Consider the following 17,974-nt stretch of genomic DNA (forward strand, 5'->3'; position numbering starts at 1 on the left):
ACCAGCAGGCCAGAAAGATGGGCCATGCTGATTACAACCAATCAGCTCGGCCAGGAAGAGAGGATGTGTTGATTTGAAACCATCAGCAGGCCTGGAAGAAGAGATGTGCCAATTGCAACCAATCACAGGCCAAGAAGATGGGCTATGCTGAACCCAGCCAATCAGCAAGCCGGCCAGGAAGCTGGGCTATACTGAGGTTAGCCAATCAGCTTGCCAGGGAGATGGCATGCGCTGATTTGATTCATAGTGTCAGTCTTCATGCTAAAGGCAAGGTCAGCCCGGCCTTGCTTTTGGGGGTTGAGTGGAGAAATTAATTATTCCTCAGAGGAAAATCCATGCTGTATTTCAATGCAGAAAGATGCAGCTGCAAATAGCAACTGAAGGATGGTTAGGTATTTGGTTGGTTGGTTGGTTCTGTGCCATACCTGGAGCTTAAATTCAGGGTCTAGGAGTTGTCCCTGAACTTTTCCCACTCAAAGTTGGTTCTCAACCATTTCAGCCCCAGCTCCACTTCTGGCTTGCTTCTTTTCTTTCTCCCAAATAGTTTCTTCCTTTAGTCCATCTGGACTGTGATCCTCCTATTCCTGTTCCTTCCATCCTTCCTCCGTAGCTGGGATGGCAGAGGTCTGCCACTGCACCCAGCTTTTAGTTCAGATGGAGTCTAACTGCTCCCAGCTGAGCTAAGATGACACCTTTCTTCCTGAGGAATTCATGGTGGATCAGGACTTAGAAGCACGAATCCTTGGTGTGGATTAATGTGAGGAAAATAGCTCTCTACCATGGCCTATTTGCTGTGTAAATAGGTTTTTAACTATTTGAATCAGGGTACCGTTTTGGGTCATGCGATGGGATCTGGAAATTTAATAAACACCTTGTTTTTTTTTTTTTCTTAGGGGGCCTTGGCTCTGGCAAAAAAATATTTATGGTTTCCTGAGCTTTTGCTAGAAGAAGAAATCTGCAGAAGCGTGGTTTATAGCAAACTTGTGACCCAAACGGAAGGAAATAAGTACTGTATATACCGTGTGTGGATTCTCTTTATCTCCCCCCGACCCCAAATTCACCTCAAAGTCAGTTGTGAAGTCAGCTCAACGTGGTAGATTACAAAAAGCTCAGGGACAGCGCCCAGGCCCTGAGTTCAAGCTTCAGGACTGGCACCAAAAATAAATAAATAAACAACTAACTATTCCCTGGTGTTCTTCCCCCTGTAACTCCCCCCTCTCCCCCATTTTCAGGACAGAGAAGGCCAGGACAAATGTGAACGGGGCTCTGAATCCCTGTGTTTTCTCCCACCAAGTGTGAACAGAGAATGGTTTGTTCTCAGCTTGGGTGAAGGAGGGAACTTATTTTAGCTGTAAGTGCCCTCCTCTCCCCGCCCCCCCCCCCTCCATGTTGGTTAAATTATGGCCATTTTTTTCATCTAAAGGCAGCTGAGAAAATAGATCCTGATTTCACCGAGGGGAATCTCTGGACTCCAAGTGGCTGTTCATTCATTCGTTCTTAGGGATTGGAGTTTGTAAGGGGAGGGGGGTGAACTCTCTCTCTCTCTCTCTCTCTCTCTCTGAACACATCCTTCATAAAGGTGTTATGAGGATTTCTGCCCGGGGTTGGCAAATGAAGTTTAGCAGCCTGCATGGAATTTCCCAGTGGAAAAAGTGTTATAAAAATCATATATTTCTCTCTCTATATATATTACTGTTAACAAGGATGTTGATCTTGAAATATAATATGAAAACCCAGGGGCCTGGGCTCCGGTGGCTCCCGCCTGTCATCCCAGCCGCTCAGGAGGCTGAGATCTGAGGATCATGGTTCAAAGCCAGCCCGGGCAGGAAAGTCTGAGAGATTCTGATCTTCAGTGAACCACCAAAAAACCGTAGTGGAGCCGTGGCTCCAGGGGTAGAGTGCCATCCTGGAGCAAATAAGCTCAGGGACAGCGCCCAGGCCCCGAGTTCAAGGCCCCAGGCCCCGGGACAGACAAGATCTGGCGAATGTGACATCTGTCCTGAATCCTGTGTGTGTGTGTGGGGGGGTCTCTTCAGCTTTGGGGGGGGCTCAGCGGGGCTGGGGGGCTGGAAGGAAGGCTGTGAGAGCGGAGTGGGCCCCTCCACCCCGGGAGATGAGATGTGCGGCTGGTGCTCTGCCACCCGAGCCACAGCTCCACTTCCGGCATTTTGCCAGTTCAATGGAGCCAAGGGTCTCTGTGCCTGGGCGGGCTTCGAGCCTGTGTCCTTAGAAGAGCTCAACTGGGGGTACAGATATGAGCTTTGGGCCCCGACAACTTCCCAGCTCTGTAGACCTGAGATCCGGGAGGGGGCGGGGCCTGGCTGGGGAGGAGGCGGGGCCGGGCTGGGGAGGGGGCGGGGCCGGGCTGGGGAGGAGGCGGGGCCGGGCTGCGGATCTGGCCTGGAGGGGCTGAGCTGGGGAGGGGGTGGGGCCGGGCTGGGGAGGGGGCGGGGCAAGCTGCGGATCTGGCCTGTGAGGAGCTGAGCTGGGGAGGGGGCGGGGCCGGGCTGGGGAGGAGGCGGGGCCGGGCTGGGGAGGAGGCGGGGCCGGGCTGGGGATCTGGCCTGTGAGGAGCTGAGCTGGGGAGGGGGCGGGGCCGGGCTGGGGAGGGGGCGGGGCCGGGCGGGGGAGGGGGCGGGGCCGGGCTGGGGAGGGGGCGGGGCAAGCTGCGGATCTGGCCTGTGAGGAGCTGAGCTGGGGAGGGGGCGGGGCCGGGCTGGGGAGGAGGCGGGGCCGGGCTGGGGAGGAGGCGGGGCCGGGCTGGGGAGGAGGCGGGGCCGGGTTGGGGAGGAGGCGGGGCCGGGCTGGGGAGGAGGCGGAGCCGGGCTGGGGAGGAGGCGGAGCCGGGCTGGGGAGGAGGCGGAGCCGGGCTGGGGAGGAGGCGGGGCCGGGCTGGGGAGGAGGAGGGGCCGGGGAATCTGGCCTGGGAGGGGGCGGGCCCTGGCGGGACCAAGGCAGGGCAGGGGCGTGGCCGGGCTGGGGAAAGCTCTGGCTGCGGAAGGGGCCGAGGGAGAGCTCTGGAGGGGAGGGGTGGAAGGGTGGAGTCCTGGCTGGGCCAGGGGAGGGGCCTGGCCGGGCGGGGACGGGGCTTGAGAGAGGGCGGGGCCGAGCCCAGGAGAGCTCTGGCCAGGGAGGGAGCATGTCCTGGTTGGGCAGGACAGGGGCGTGGCCTTGGCGTAGCAGGGGCGGAGTGGGGGCGGGGCCTGGGCGGCCAGGGGCGGGGCCAGCGTGCCGCCCGCGATCCCTAAAGCCAGGCGGACAGCGAGGTGGCCTGGGGGGGCGTGGCTTGGCAGGGGCGGGGCCTGGACGGGGGGCGTGGCCTGGATTAGGAGGCGGGGCAGGCGCGCCGCCTGCGATCCCTAAAGCCAGGTGGATGGTGAGGTGGCTGGGCCGGGGGCGTGGCCTTGGCGTAGTAGGGGCGGGGCATGGGCAGGGCGGGGGCGGGGCCTGGATTGGGAGGCGGGGCCGGCGTGCCGCCCGCGATCCCTAAAGCCCGGCGGACAGCGAGGCGGCCTGGGCGGGGGCGTGGCCTGGGCGGGCGGGGGCGTGGCTTGGCCGGGCCGGGGGCGGGGCCTGGGCGGGCGGGGGCGGGGCCGGCGTGCCGCCCGCGCTCCCTAAAGTCCGGCGGAGCGCGCGGCGGCCGGGCCGGGGACCGTCGCTGTCCCGCCGCGGCTGCAGAGAAGTAAAGTCGAATCCGAGGCGCGGGATCCCCCGTGCGAGATTGCACAGTCAGAGCGAGCGCGCGGAGCCCCCCGCTGCCCGCCGCTCGGCCCCGATGGCGCTGTGAGCTCCGGGATCGATTTCGGGGTCCCCCGCACCCTCCCCGCACGGAGCCCGGCCATGCGCCGCGCGGGGCCCCGGGCAGGGCGGCGGCGGCGGCGGCGGCCGTGAGCGCGGCCCGGGGCGGGGACCCCCGGCGCCGCGGCCTCCGGGCAGCGCGGGGCGGGCGGCAGCGATGACGGCGCTGGCCCCGGACGCCGGGACGCTCGGCCCCGTCGGGGTCCGGCCGTGAGCGCGGCGCGGCCCCCGTGCATGGCGGCGCCCGGCGGCGCGGATAACCGAGAGCACCCGCAGGAGCCCGCTTCCCCCAGGGCGGCGGCGGGCCGAGAGCAGCGCGGGGCCCCCACGTCTGCCAGGGGCTCCGCCGAGGATAACCGGGAGGACCCCGCTCCTCCCCGCGGCGCGGATCACCCGCGGGACCCCGCTTCTTCCGGGATCGCCGGTGCGGATCATCCTCAGGACTCAGCTTCTCCCGGGATCGCCGGTGCGGATCATCCTCAGGACTCAGCTTCTCCCGGGATCGCCGGTGCGGATCATCCGCGGGACCCAGCTTCTTCAGGGGGCGCGGATAATCCTCAGGACTCAGTTTCTTCTGGGATCGCCGGTGCGGATCATCCTCAGGACTCAGTTTCTCCCAGGATCGCAGGTGCGGATCATCCGCGGGACCCAGCTTCTTCAGGGGGTGCGGATCATCCTCAGGACTCAGTTTCTCCTGGGATCGCCGGTGCGGATCATCCTCAGGACTCAGTTTCTCCTGGGATCGCCGGTGCGGATCATCCTCAGGACTCAGTTTCTTCCTGGGGTGCGGATAATCTGCAGGGCTCCGCTTCTCCTGGGATCGCCGGTGCGGATCATCCTCAGGACTCAGTTTCTCCTGGGATCGCCGGTGCGGATCATCCTCAGGGCTCAGCTTCTTCCGGGATCGCCGGTGCGGATCATCCGCAGGACCTCGCTCCTCCCCGGGGCGCGGATAATCCGCGGGACCCCGCTTCTTCCGGGATCGCCGGTGCGGATCATCCGCAGGACCCAGCTTCTCCCCGGGGCGCAGATCATCCGCGGGACCCCGCTCCTCCTGAGATCGCGGGTGCGGATAACCCGCAGGCCCCCGCTTCTTCCCGGATCGCCGGTGCGGATCATCCTCGGGACTCAGCTCCTCCCGGGAGCGCGGGCGCGGCGGCCCCGGGCCGGGCGGGGCGGCGGGCGGCGGCGCTGCTGGGCGCCGGGGCGGCGCTGGGCGGCGCGGCGGCGGCGGCGGCGGGGGCGGCGGCCTGGCTGGGCCTCCGCCGCCCGGGACGCGCCGGGCCCGCGCCGCGCAGCTCCGCGCCCGCGCTCCGCCCGCCGCGCCCGCCGCGCCCGCTCCGCGCCGCCTGGGCCGCGCTCGTGGGCGCCTGGGCCGCGCTGCGGGCCGGCCTCGGGGCCGCGCGCGGGGACCGCGCCGCGCCGCCGCCCGCGGGGACCCCGGGGACGCCCCGCGCCCGCCGCCCCGGGGGCCGCGCCGCCGCCGCCGACATGGCCGGGGCCGCCGCGCCGCGCCGGAGGACGTCGCTGCCCTGCGTGCGGCGCGAGCAGGTACGGGGGGGTCGGGGGTCGGGGGTCAGGGGTCAGGGGGAGGGAGGGGGGCAGGGGGGGCCCGGGACCCCGGCCCGCCGCGCACCGAGCGCGGACACCCGGGAAAAGCGGCTCCATCTCCGCCGAGACAGAGAAAGTGGCCGCTCCGCGTCCGTCCGTCCGTCCGTCCGTCTTTCGCGCTGTCTGTCTGTCTGTCTGTCCCCCGGCCCGCAGCTGCCTCCACTTCCCCAGTTTCTCCCCCGGTCTCCGCTGGGGTCGTTCCCGCGCCCGGCGCCTCGGGGTCCGGGGTCCGGGGTCCGGGATCCGGGGTCCGGGGTCCGGGGATCGGGGTCCGGGGATCGGGGTCCGGGGATCGGGGTCCGGGGTCCGGGGTCCGGGGATCGGGGTCCGGGGCTCGGGGTCCGGGGCTCGGGGTCCGGGGCTCGGGGTCCGGGGCTCGGGGTCCGGGGATCGGGGTCCGGGGTCCGGGGTCCGGGGATCGGGGTCCGGGGTCCGGGGTCCGGGGATCGGGGTCCGGGGCTCGGGGTCCGGGGCTCGGGGTCCGGGGCTCGGGGTCCGGGGATCGGGGTCCGGGGTCCGGGGTCCGGGGCTCGGGGTCCGGGGCTCGGGGTCCGGGGTCCGGGGATCGGGGTCCGGGGATCGGGGTCCGGGGATCGGGGTCCGGGGCTCGGGGCTCGGGGTCCGGGGCTCGGGGTCCGGGGATCGGGGTCCGGGGCTCGGGGTCCGGGGTCCGGGGATCGGGGTCCGGGGCTTGGGGTCCGGGGATCGGGGTCCGGGGATCGGGGTCCGGGGTCCGGGGCTCGGGGTCCGGGGATCGGGGTCCGGGGTCCGGGGCTCGGGGTCCGGGGATCGGGGTCCGGGGATCGGGGTCCGGGGTCCGGGGCTCGGGGTCCGGGGATCGGGGTCCGGGGTCCGGGGCTCGGGGTCCGGGGATCGGGGTCCGGGGTCCGGGGCTCGGGGTCCGGGGTCCGGGGCTCGGGGTCCGGGGCTCGGGGTCCGGGGATCGGGGTCCGGGGTCCGGGGTCCGGGGCTCGGGGTCCGGGGATCGGGGTCCGGGGCTCGGGGTCCGGGGATCGGGGTCCGGGGATCGGGGTCCAGGGTTCTAACCAGAAAAGCCCCGACAGGGCCGGGTCATTCTGCCATTCATTCATTCAATCATTCAGTCATTCCATCATTCATTCCGTCATTCATTCATTCAGGCATCCAGTCATCCCAGCATTTAATCAATCATTCCGTTACTCAGGTATTCATTGTCATTCAGGTATTCAGTCATTCCATCATTCCTTCATTCATTCAGTCATTCAGTGATGCATCTTTTTGGCAGTAAGTTTTACTGGGCGCACAGATGTATTTGCTGGTGACAGATTTCATTGAAAAACATAGAACCTGGGGATCTCTTATTCATCCTCTCTCTCTCTCTCACTTTGTCTGTCTGTCCGTCCGTCTGTCTCCCTCTCTCTCTCTCTCCCTCTGTCTCTGTCTCTCCTACACCACCTTCCAATCCCAGCCCTTCCTCTGCCCGGCTTTCCCATCCACAGGACCCCGTCCCCATAAAAGAACAATGACAAGCCAGCACACACCGGGAGTGAGGCCAGGCCGGTCAGAAACAGAAACCGTGGGAGAGGGATTGAATTCAGCCTGGCCAGCCGCGCTGGGCTCAGGGGCTGGCCTGCCTGCGGCCTGGGGCTCTGCAAGGCCCAGGGAGGAGGAGGAGAAGGCCGGGGAACACAGTGGGTGTGTTTAATTTGGGGGGGGACGGGAAGAGGTTTGAAGCTTGTCATGGGTGTAAGTTTTCTCTAAGACTGGGGGAGACAGGAGACAGCAGGATCCATGGCCAAGGGAGCAGCAGCTGGATGTGGGGAAGGACAGATGTGGGGTTCAGGCCTTGCAGAAGTTGGATGGAGTTGGTGGTGACTCTGTGCATGTGTGTGCGTGTGCGTGCACACACGTGTGACACCCCCATCCTGTGTGCTCCGTGGAAATGTACCTGCTTCTCACCAGGTGTGCTAGCCTCTCTACCTGAAGGACAGAGGCCCGAGATGATTGGAAGTCAGTGATTTACAAAGTAAATCTGCAAAGATCAGGGCAGCATTTCCAAGGGGGAAATAACTTCACCATAGAGAGAGAGATGCTGACCCTCTCCCACGCCGTGTTTGATATCATTTTAATTCTGGGGAGAAAAGAAAATCAGAGTTTTGGAAAACATTTGCGAGAGGGGAGGAGGAAGTGTGGAGAATCGATCCGTGGCATTCAGATCACCCACAGATTGCTTTTTTGGATGACTATTAATGGTGATTGATTTCCCGTGGTGTCCGTTGGTGGCTGGAGAATGGAAATCACCTGAACTGAATGGAAATAACCCGAAGGAAACCCTGCTGCTTGTTATTAGGAGGAGTAGTATTTATGTTTTCTTACACATTTGTTGCTCTTCAGACATACGTAGCTACGATCCGTGTAGATGATTTTCCTCTGGCTATTTCGTGTTCTGTTTAGGTTACATTTGTGAAGATGGTTCTCACAGGGGATGATAATTAAGTCTAATAATTATGGAAAAATGAGATTTACAAATGGAGTCAAAACTTGAGGCCTTTGGTGATTGAGTGTGTGTGTGTGTGTGTGTGTGTGTGTGTGTCCTTTGAAATGACTTAAAAAAAAAAAAGTGTCCCATGAATGCTAAGGCTGAGTGTGGTGGTTGGAGGCTGGGCAGAATCTTGGAGATGGGGTCAGAATCTCCAACTTGGGTTGAATCGTGTGAGAGTCCAGCGGTGTAAAATGGCTTATCTGTCTCTCTCTGTGTGTGTTTTAATCATAAGGAAACAAACTTCCTGATGAAGGGTACAAAGTTTAGGCCCCGGCCATTTACATACTTTATGAACCCCACAATCAAAAATAACCCTACACATAAAATACATACCGTTCCTCCTGCTGCTTCTAGATTTGCTAGCTCTTCTTCTTCTTCTTTTTTTTTAAATTGTCCTCGACTCTGATCCCAGCAAGCAGTCCTAGGTGACAAATGAATTTTCAATAGTCGAGAGAGGGCAGGCGGGCGGAGGAGAGGAAGCCAGAGGATTTCTTTGCAAGTTTGAAAGGTGAGAGAGTTTCTAGCATTTTCTTCTCCACAGGGTCCACAGTGGCCTCTTAGGATCGCTCTCTTTCTCTCCTCTCTCCATCTCTTTCTCCTTTCTCTCTCTTCCTCTCTCCCTTTCTCCCCCCCCCCCCCCCGTGGTTACCATTTTTAAAGAGCAAAGAATATATGATAGAATTCTCCTAAGACAAACGGGCTGACATGAAGTATTTCTCTCCCTCCTTCTTAGAATATCAACTGAGATAATTCCTCCCCTCCAGACCTCCCTCCCTCCTTCCTTCCTCCCTTCTTTCAATTTCCTGTATCTAGTTCTATATTATTATTCCTAAATATATTTCTCTATTCCATACATATACACACACATACATATTTCTCTATTCCCTTTAGAAGTAAGTTTCATAATACAGGAGATAAACGTTGACTTCAAGCCAAGCAGTGTGCCAGGTGGCATTTTAGTTTTTGGTCCTAGCATGAATCTGGCACCCGCTGGGGGTGTGAATGTAAGGGACAGCATATTCACATAAAGGAACAGGGCTGGTAGCATCGGTGTGGCTTTTAGTCCAGGCTTTCCTGCCCAGGCTGGCTTCGAACCGCGATCCTCAGATCTCAGCCACCTGAGTAGCTGGGATGACAGGCGGGAGCCACCGGCGCCTGGCAATTTCTAACATCAGTTTTTCTTCCGTAATCTTTGCATTTGAAAAATTGTACTTAAGAGCTGGGCATACTTGTGTGTCAAAGCATATACTTGGTTACCTGTAGCTCTCTAATTTCTGTGGTCACTTTAAACGTTGGCTTTTTGTTTGTTTATTTACTTGTTTTTGTCCATTGTGGGGCTTGAACTCAGGGCCTGGGCGCTGTCCCTGAGCTACTTTTGCTCCAAGCTAGCATTCTATCACTTGAGCCACAGGGCTACTTCTATGAAAGATTGCAAACAAAATATGATTTTTATTTTAATTGCACATTAGGAATATATAGAGAGGGGTGGGTAGATATAAATATATGTCTATATGTATCTGTGTATGATTGATCTGTCTGTCTGTCTACCTGTCTGTCTATCTATCTATTTACCTGTCTGTCTATCTACCTGTCTACCTACCTACCTCCCTACCTATCACATCTAATTTCTTTTCTGTCACTCCCAGGACTTGAACTCAGGGCCTGGACACTGTCTGAGCTCCTCAGGGCCTGGACACTGTCTGAGCTCCTGCGCTCAAGGCTAGTGCTCTACCACTCAAGTCACAGCGCCACTTCCAAAGAATGTATATGTTTGTCATGGAGGGTTTTGGGTAAAGTGAATGAGCTTGAGCTGTTATGGTTCAGCATGTGCGGTGTGTAGCTCACAGTAAGAAATGCACAGGGTGGAGACTTCATATTGTGTAAGGATTGTTTCCCAGGATTCTTTCACTCTGCTCTGGTTTCGTGCCTTGAGCATCAATACAGGGAACACTTTGGGCAGGGATGGAAATTTGCTGTCCAAACACAAATGAAGTTTTTCATCAGAGAGCTGAGAAAGACACTTTGCCAGAAAAGATAACAAACTCCCCCTCCGTTAGGCTGACTGAAATGTGTTTTTTTGGGGGGGGACACCAAACGGTAGGAACACAATGACCTTTGACCCGACCGGTGAACCTATAACTTGCTTGCTTTTATACGATGGACATAAAAATCCAGACGCTTCGCTGGATGGCCTATAACATATACAGATAAAATATGGGAGACGAAGTTCCTACACGCACTTGACTACAACACAATCTCTCAGCCTGAGATTCAAAAATCATCATAGCCTTAAACAGCCCAGTGCCGGTTACAGACAAGTATATTCCTCAATATGACATAAAGAGTCCTATTGATTGTTAGTGACTTAGTGACAGAATGGAAATTAATTAAGGTCAGCTTCTGTAAAGAACTGAAAAGGGCCGGGTGCCATGGCTCAAGCCTGTCATCCCAGCTGCTCAGGAGGCTGAGATCTGAGGATCGAGGTTCAAAGCCAGCCCAGGCAGGAAAGTCTGTAAGACTCTGATCTCTGTTTGATCACAAAAAACCAGAAGGGGCGCTGTGGCTCAAGTGGTAGAGCGCTAGCTTTGAGCACAAAGAAGCTCAGGGACAGCACCCAGGCCCTGGGTTCAAATCCCAGGCTGGTACCAAAAACAAAATAGGAAAAGTAAGATTTTCTTTTCTTTTTCTCCCAGGCAAGGTAGCTGGAGAGGAGAGCAAGGAACATTTGTTTTACCTTGTGAGTTCAAACGTGTGATTTGTTCTTTTTGTTTTGTTTTTAATTTGCTAGCACAGATACCAAAAGCCTACTGCAGAACAGACAGGAATAAGTCAGTGAATCTGTATAAATATTCCAGAGGTTGGAAGGAGGGGAAAAAAACCCTTCATTTCACCCTTTCTGTCTTGAGCCTGAAGTGTAAAAACAAAAAATAAGAAAGTTAAAACGGTGGAACTGAAAGAAATACTCTGTAGTCTGGACTGTCATGTTAATTAAATAAACAAGTAGAACAGTGGCTGTGTGTATGAATCACATTTAAAAAAAAAAGTCTGGAGGGGGAAGGGGAGACGCAGGCAAAACTGAATGGCATATGAGAGAGAGAGAGAGAGAGAGAGAGAGAGAGAGAGAGAGAGAGAGAGAGAGAGAGAGAGAGAGACAGACAGACAGACAGACAGACAGACAGACAGACAGACAGACAGACCCAACAAACCATTCTCTCCGTAGTATCACTGGGGTGACTTTATTGTCTCCGATTAAAAAAATTCAGCCCTGCAGATGATTTCTTCAGGACCCTCAATGAGTAAAAAGCCCCCTCACTTCGACTTCTACTTGGAATAACTTCTCCTTCATGAGGAGAGTCCTTATAAAAGCCAGAATTAGCAGTATGCCTGTCAGTAAGCTTGTAGTGTAAGCTTTTATTTATTTATTTATGTTCTTCAGTAAATGCGGTTTGTGTTGGGGACAGTCCAAGGAGCTCTTTACAGACTTCATTTGAAAATCGGCTTTAATCTTACCCTCCCCCCCCCCCCCCCCAAAGAGCTTGCTAACTACACCCGTAGCTGCTCCCGCCTGTCCCGGCTACGCAGGAGGCTGAGATCAGAGGATCGAGGTTCAAGGCCAACCAGAGCAGGAAAGTATGTGAGACTCTGATCTCCAATGAACCACCAAAAAGCTGGAAGTGGCGCTGTGGCTCAAGTGGTAGAGCACCAGCCTTGAGCTGAAGAGCTGAGGGACAGCGCCCAGGCCCAGAGTTCAAGACCCAGGATGGACACACACACACACACACACACACACACACACGCACACACACACACACACACACACACACACACACACACACACACACACACACACACACACAGAGAAAAGAGCTTGATTTGGTATTCGGCTGGAGTTGTATTTTTCCAGAACACACAGGTGTGAGATTGACCCTCCAGTATTTTTTGTTTTTTGAAAGGATGATCAATGCAGCTATTCTATCCTGGGGAGCCCTGGGAAATGGGGGGGCTCGTGGGAAGCCTGGGCGCTGCCCCGAGTGTTTCTTTAGCTGGATGAGGTGCTGGGAGTCTTCGGTGGTCGGAGCTCCTGTGTAGATCCTGATTGGCTGGCCACCAACGACCTCAGCCTCCTTCCTGTGTGCTGGGCGAGATTTAGGACCAGAACTTCATAAGGGAAATACAGGAGAACGCCATAGAGGGGGAAAATGAGTTGGTGGTTAGCCCACAGATGCCAGCCTTACCCAGCGGGGGACAGCTCAGGGTGTTATGAAAAACCCCTTCGGTCTGTTCTTGATGCTCCCTCCCTCCCCCCTCCCTCCCTCCCTCCCTCCCTCCTCCCTCCCTCCCTCCCTCCCTCCCTCCCTTCCTTCCTTCTTTCCTTCCTTCCTTCCTCCCTTCCTTCCTTCCCTCCTTCCTTCCTTCCTTCCTTCCTTCCTTCCTTCTTCCCTCCCTCCCTCCCTCCCTTCCTTCCTCCCTCCCTCCCCCATCCTTCCTTCCTTCCTTCCTTCCTTCCTTCCTTCCTTCCTCCCTCCCTTCCTTCCTTCCTTCCTTCCTTCCCTCCTTCCTTCCTTCCTTCCTTCCCTCCTTCCTTCCTTCCTTCTTCCCTCCCTCCCTCCCTCCTTCCCTTCCTTCCTTCCTTCCTTCCTCCCTTCCCTCTCTTCCTCTCTCTTCCTTTTTCTTGCTCTCCTTTCTTCTGTTTTCCTGTTCCCATCCTGGCTCTTGAACACAGGGCCTGGGCGCTGTCCCTCAGCTCTTCAGCTCAAAGCTGGCGCTCTACTACTTGAGCCACAGCGCCACTTTGGGTTTTCTGGTGGAGCATTGGAGATCAGAGTCTCACGGACTTTCCTGCCCAGACTGGTTTGGAACCTGGATCCTCAGGTCTCAGCCTCCTGAGGAGCTGGGATGACAGGTGTGAGCCTGTTAAGTAATTTACATATATGTGTGTATATATGTGTGTAAAGGTGAGAATAGGTGATTTTCCCCCCTTGCCAAGAAACGGCTTTGTTTGCCTTGGTTTGCTAGAGATATCGTGTCCCCAGGGGTGCAGGTGAGAACAGTCCTGTAAAAATTCTAGATCAGTGCCTTATTCTGCGGCACAGATACAGGAGAGGCATGTTTTGATTTTGCATTTTCTCATAGCCACATAAAAGAAGTGCAAACACAGCGTGACGGGTAACAGCTCTGTTTCATTCAACCTGGTCTAGCACATCAATGGGGCATCAGGATAAAATAGGAGACATTTCACGTGCTGTTGGTTTTTGGTGTTTGTTTGGGGATTCTTTGCAGTCTAATTATCTGAGATGTGTTTTAGACTTAGAGCTCAACATAATGGGTGGAGCTATGTTTTAGCCATCCAATAGAAGCTTCTCAATAGATGTTTCTTACCCTGCGGCTGCCATATTGGATGGTAGGACTGTGTAGTTTAAATGATCTGAAATGAACGTTGGCATGTTACTGTCATGTCTAGTTCGAATGAAAGAACAAGTCTGGGTAGATTCAGTGATCGCATTTTCATACGCACGCTTTCAGATTCTATCATCTTTATTTATTTGTCATTATGCTGATTGATGACTTGGACTTGAACTCAGGGTCTGGGTACAGTCCTTAGCTTTCTGACTCAAGGGTGGCGCTGTACCCCTTGAGCCACAGCTCCAATGCCTGGCAGTTTTTGTGGTTCATTGAAGTTAAGAGTCTCATGGACTTTCCTGCCCCTGGGCTGGCCTCAAACCATGATCCTCAGATCTCAGCCTCCCAAGTAGCTGGGATGACAGGCGGGAGCCACCGGTGCCTTCCTGGCAATCATTTATATATTTAAAAAATCATTTATATATTAAAAAAGTCATCAGAGTGGGAGCAGGCGACTTCGCGGCCTCCCGAATGAAGACTCTTTGTTTGAACCGGATTTGTGTCTGCCTGAATTAGGAGTTTGCTTGTCACAGTAGTAGATGTCAGAGACATGGCTTCTACTCCATCCCGTGTGACCGCGTCCCGTGACCAACACGATTAGGCTGGAATTAGGTTATCTAATGTCTCTTTGGAAATCAAAGTGTTTATGTTTGCAGCCCAAGTCCCTGTCACTTAGGAAACTAGAGGGACCGAGCTGCCAGAAAGTTCCGGGGGGGGGGGGGGAGGGTGGAGAGGATTGTAACCTTGACTCCAAAGCACTGATAACGTCTCCTCCACAGTCAGAAAAACAGAAGAAAACCCGTCCCCCGTGTGGGTTCACAGTCCTGGAGATTAGGATGGTGTGGAGTCTTTCCGTGAGGAATGCAGATTGTGTGTGTGTGTGTGTGTGTGTGTGTGTGTGTGTGTGTGTGTGTGTGTGTGTGTGTGTGTGTGTGTGTGTGTGTATTTTTTGGGGGATGGAGTCATTTTGATTACAGATTTTAAAAACAAATCAAGCCTAGAGATGTTTATGGGCTAGCTCCTTCTATCTCTCTTCCTCTCACACTGCATTTATGAATTCCAGACATAATTTCAGTTTTACATGGCAAGTTGATTAGAAAATTACTTTTTCCAAATATACATACATAGATATATATGTATATATATATATATGGTGGTAAGTTCTTTTCCATGCATTGCTATAGGCTTTTATTGGTTTGCTTTGGTGTTTGGGGACTTGAATCAGGGCCTGGGCGCTGTCCCTGAGCTCTTTCACTCAAGGCTGGTGTTCTACCACATGAGCCACAGCACCACTTCAGGTTTTCTGGTGGTTCATGGGAGATCAGAGTCTCATGGACTTTCCTGCCCGGGCTGGCTTTGAACTGCGATCCTCAGATCTCAGCCTCCTGAGTCGCTGGGGTGACAGGCGGGAGCCACCAGCGCCCGGCAAGAACTCTTGGATGTTGTTTGCACATGTTTCCTGGACGTTTGTGACTCTCCAAGACCCGGATAGATATTCTTGAGTGCGTGGGACACTTAATCACTTTGTCTTGGGCCGTGTGTCTAATGGGAATTAGTTCATCTAATGTGAGTTTGTTCCTATGATGACGGTCTAAGCATTTCAGTCCCTCTGCAGTCTTAGTTTCTCTGACTTTTCTGTTGCATAATTCTTTAAAAATTAAATCATGCCCTTAAGGGGATTTGAACTCAGGGCCTTGTACTCTTGGTTGGCTTATTCCACTTTGATGTTCTTCCGCCTGAGCCATAGCTCCGCTTATAGGTTTGCACAACAGAATCAGGGATAAGGGTCTCAGGGGTTTGTTTCTACCCGGGACTGGCTTTGAACTGTGATCTTCAGATCTCAGCCTCCTAAATAGCTAGGGTGCTGGGGTCTTTGGACTTATTTTCTATGTAAAATAGTGAAGGCGGGGGGTGGGGGAGGTTTAGCCTGGACCCTGGTTGGTTGTGATTGTGTATGAAGACGGCCTGAATAAATAATGATAACACAAGGAAAATAATAAGGAAACAGAATCCCCAATCATCAGTCTCTCTCTGCCTCTATCTCGGTCTCTCTATCTCTGTCTCTGCCTGTCTTTGTCTGTCTGTCTGTCTCTGTCTTTTTGGTCTCTCTGTCTCTCTCTCTGTCTCTGACAGTCTGTCTCTCTGTCTCTGACTCTGTCTATCTTTTCTGTCTCTCTGTCTCTATTGCTCTCTTTGTCTCTGTCTGTCTGTCTCTGACTTTCTGTCTCTGTTCGTTTCTCTGTCTGCCTGTCTCTCTGTCTTTGTCTCTGTCTGTGTGTCCCTGTCTTTTTGTCTCTCAGTCTTTTTCTGCCTGTCTTTGTCTCTGTCTGTCTCTGTCTGTCTCTCTGTCTGCTGGTCTTTGTCTTTGTCTCTCCCTTTGTCTCTCTGTCCTTGTCTCTCTCCGTCTCTCTGTCTGTCTTTGTCTCTGTCTGTGTGTCTCTGTCAGTCTGTCCGTCCATCTGTCCGTCTGTCCGTCTGTCTGTCTGTCCCTCTCTCCTCACTGGCTTCCACAGGGCCCGGCTGGAGGCCGTGTCCTCAGGCCGCTTTTCCTCCAGATTTTTCCACTTGGTCCGTGGCTGTGTGCGCGAGGTGGTTGTTGGTTCCGCTGGTTTGGGGCGGGGACCTGGCTGACAGAGTGCCACTGTCTAGGAGGCCGGGACCGCCCTCCCCTCCCTGCGGCCCCGGGGTGGGGGGCGCCGGGGGATGGGACGGGGAGCCTCCCCTCCCACTGGGGTCTGCAGGAACGGGTGCTCAGGCTGCCCAAGCCCCTGCTCCCCTCTTCCAGGGGGGAGGACGTGGAGGGGGAGGGCATCTGGGGGGGGGACTAGAGAGAGAAAAACAGACCCTGGGAACTGAAATGGTGAAATAGCGTTGGTGGGGATCTGAGGGAGACTAAGGGACTAACCATGTCCTTCTTTCCTCCCTCCTCCCTCCCTCCCTCCCTCCTTCAACCCACCCTCCTCCCCTCCCTCCCTCCCATCTACTCTCATCTATATCTATCCATCCATCCATCCATTCATCCATCTCTCTCTATCCATCCACTCACCTATCCATCCATCCATCTATCTACCTGTCTGTCCATCTGTCCATCCATTCATCTCTATCCATCAGTCTATCTATCCACCCACCTATCTATCTGCCCATCCATCCATCTCTCTCTATCCATCCACCCATCCATCCACCCATCCATCCACCCATCCATCCATCCACCCATCCACCCATCCATCCACCCACCCATCTACCCATCCATCCATCCACCCACCCATCCATCCACCCATCCATCCATCCATCCACCCACCCATCCATCCACCCATCCATCCATTCATCCACCCATCCATCCATCTATCCACCTATCCATCCATCTGTCTACCTATCTGTCTGTCCATCTACCCACCATTTCTATCCATCTATCTATCATCCATCCACCTATTCATCCGTCCATTCATCCATCTCTATCCACCTATCTGTCTGTCTGTCCATCCATCCATCCATCCATCCATCCATCCATCCTGGGGCTTGAACTCAAAGTCTGGGTGCTGACCCTGAGGTTTTGCACTCAAGGTTGGTGCTCTACCAACTTGAACCCCAGCTCCACTTCCAGCCTTTTTTGTTTTTGTTTTGTGGTTCATGAAAATCTCACAGACTTTCCTGTCTGGCGAGGGGCCTTGAACTGTAATCCTCCCATCGCAGCCTCCCGAGTATCGGGGAGGACAGGCGGGAGCCCCCCGCGCGGGGCCTTGTCTGTCAGGCTAAACAATTGTCTCGACAAATTAGCTTTTGTGTACACTTGCAGACCATTCCCAGGCTCCTGCACTGGGGCAGATTCATCTGTGGCTTTGCAGCTCATGTGGCAGTAACCCAGCGTGTGTGTGTGTGTGTGTGTGTGTGTGTGTGTGTGTGTGCATGTGTGTGTGTGTGTGTGTGCATGTGTGTGTGTGTGTGTGCGTGTGTGTGTGTGTGTGTGTGTGTGTGTAATGCCGGCTCTCTCCAATGGCTGTTCCCAGGTGAGGCAGTCTGCCGCTTCCTGCTACAGGAGAGACATGTTTCTGTTTTCTTTTCCCTTTCGCCCTATCGTTTGTCACTGGCCGAGCGTGTTAGTGACAGGCGCTGTGCAAATATTTGAATTACGGCCTCTCGAGATCGCGCCTCCCGCGCGCGCTCACGGCCTGTGCTGTGTTTCTGATGTGGAGAGCAACCCGCGGTGAGGGGGTTAAAAAACCAACCGGCCACACGCACGTGTGACACGAAGGGTGTGTGACCACGTGGGAAAATAGTTCTGGAGAGTTCTACATGGAGGCAACAGAGGCCCAGGCCCTAGAAAGGTCCGAACGTTCACTGTTGATTTGTTTTCTACTCATTTTCTATCCTTTTTTTCCTGTTTCCAACAGTGTACACGTATGATTATTCATGAGCATTAATGATTAATATATTCATATTCATATATGACTGTGTGTTATTACATATTATATTATATATTAATCTATTAATCTATACATTAGTCACCATTATTGATATCATAACTACTGTATTTATAGTTATTGTTAATTATGGTCATAATATATATAATATATAATAATATAATATATAATAATATACAAAAGTATATTATAATATATATAATATACAATATATATAATATATAAT

At 54.9% G+C, this 17,974-nt stretch overlaps 2 protein-coding genes across 2 annotated transcripts in view; one reads left to right on the forward strand and one right to left on the reverse strand.

The window, feature by feature from the left end:
- Nucleotides 1-3,325: 3,325 nt before the first annotated feature.
- LOC138820015 (serine/arginine repetitive matrix protein 1-like) lies at nucleotides 3,326-4,917 on the reverse strand. The gene is made up of 2 exons (XM_070011654.1): nucleotides 4,876-4,917; nucleotides 3,326-4,810 (listed from the first exon to the last, which is right to left on the reverse strand). The coding sequence occupies exons 1-2, from the start codon at nucleotides 4,915-4,917 to the stop codon at nucleotides 3,326-3,328; spliced, it is 1,527 nt and encodes a 508-aa protein (XP_069867755.1).
- Nucleotides 4,918-5,247: 330 nt separating this feature from the next.
- The window catches only part of Pde3a (phosphodiesterase 3A), a 127,311-nt gene continuing 114,584 nt past the window's right edge, over nucleotides 5,248-17,974 (forward strand). Inside the window, 1 exon segment of the mRNA XM_070011655.1 lies at nucleotides 5,248-5,349. Coding sequence (XP_069867756.1) covers nucleotides 5,290-5,349 — 60 coding nt within the window. The 5' untranslated portion in view covers nucleotides 5,248-5,289.

Source organism: Dipodomys merriami, unplaced genomic scaffold, assembly GCF_024711535.1.
Source record: "Dipodomys merriami isolate MVZ:Mamm:240054 unplaced genomic scaffold, mDipMer1.0.p SCAF_84, whole genome shotgun sequence".
NCBI classification, from domain to species: domain Eukaryota; kingdom Metazoa; phylum Chordata; class Mammalia; order Rodentia; family Heteromyidae; genus Dipodomys; species Dipodomys merriami.

Coding starts and splice junctions, on each gene's coding strand:
- LOC138820015 (XM_070011654.1), bottom strand. CDS start 4,917: ATGATCCGCACCGGCGATCCGGGAAGAAGCGGGGGCCTGCGG. Junction 4,811..4,875: donor GAAGAAGCGGGGGCCTGCGG/GTTATCCGCACC, acceptor CCCGGGGAGAAG/CTGGGTCCTGCGGATGATCC.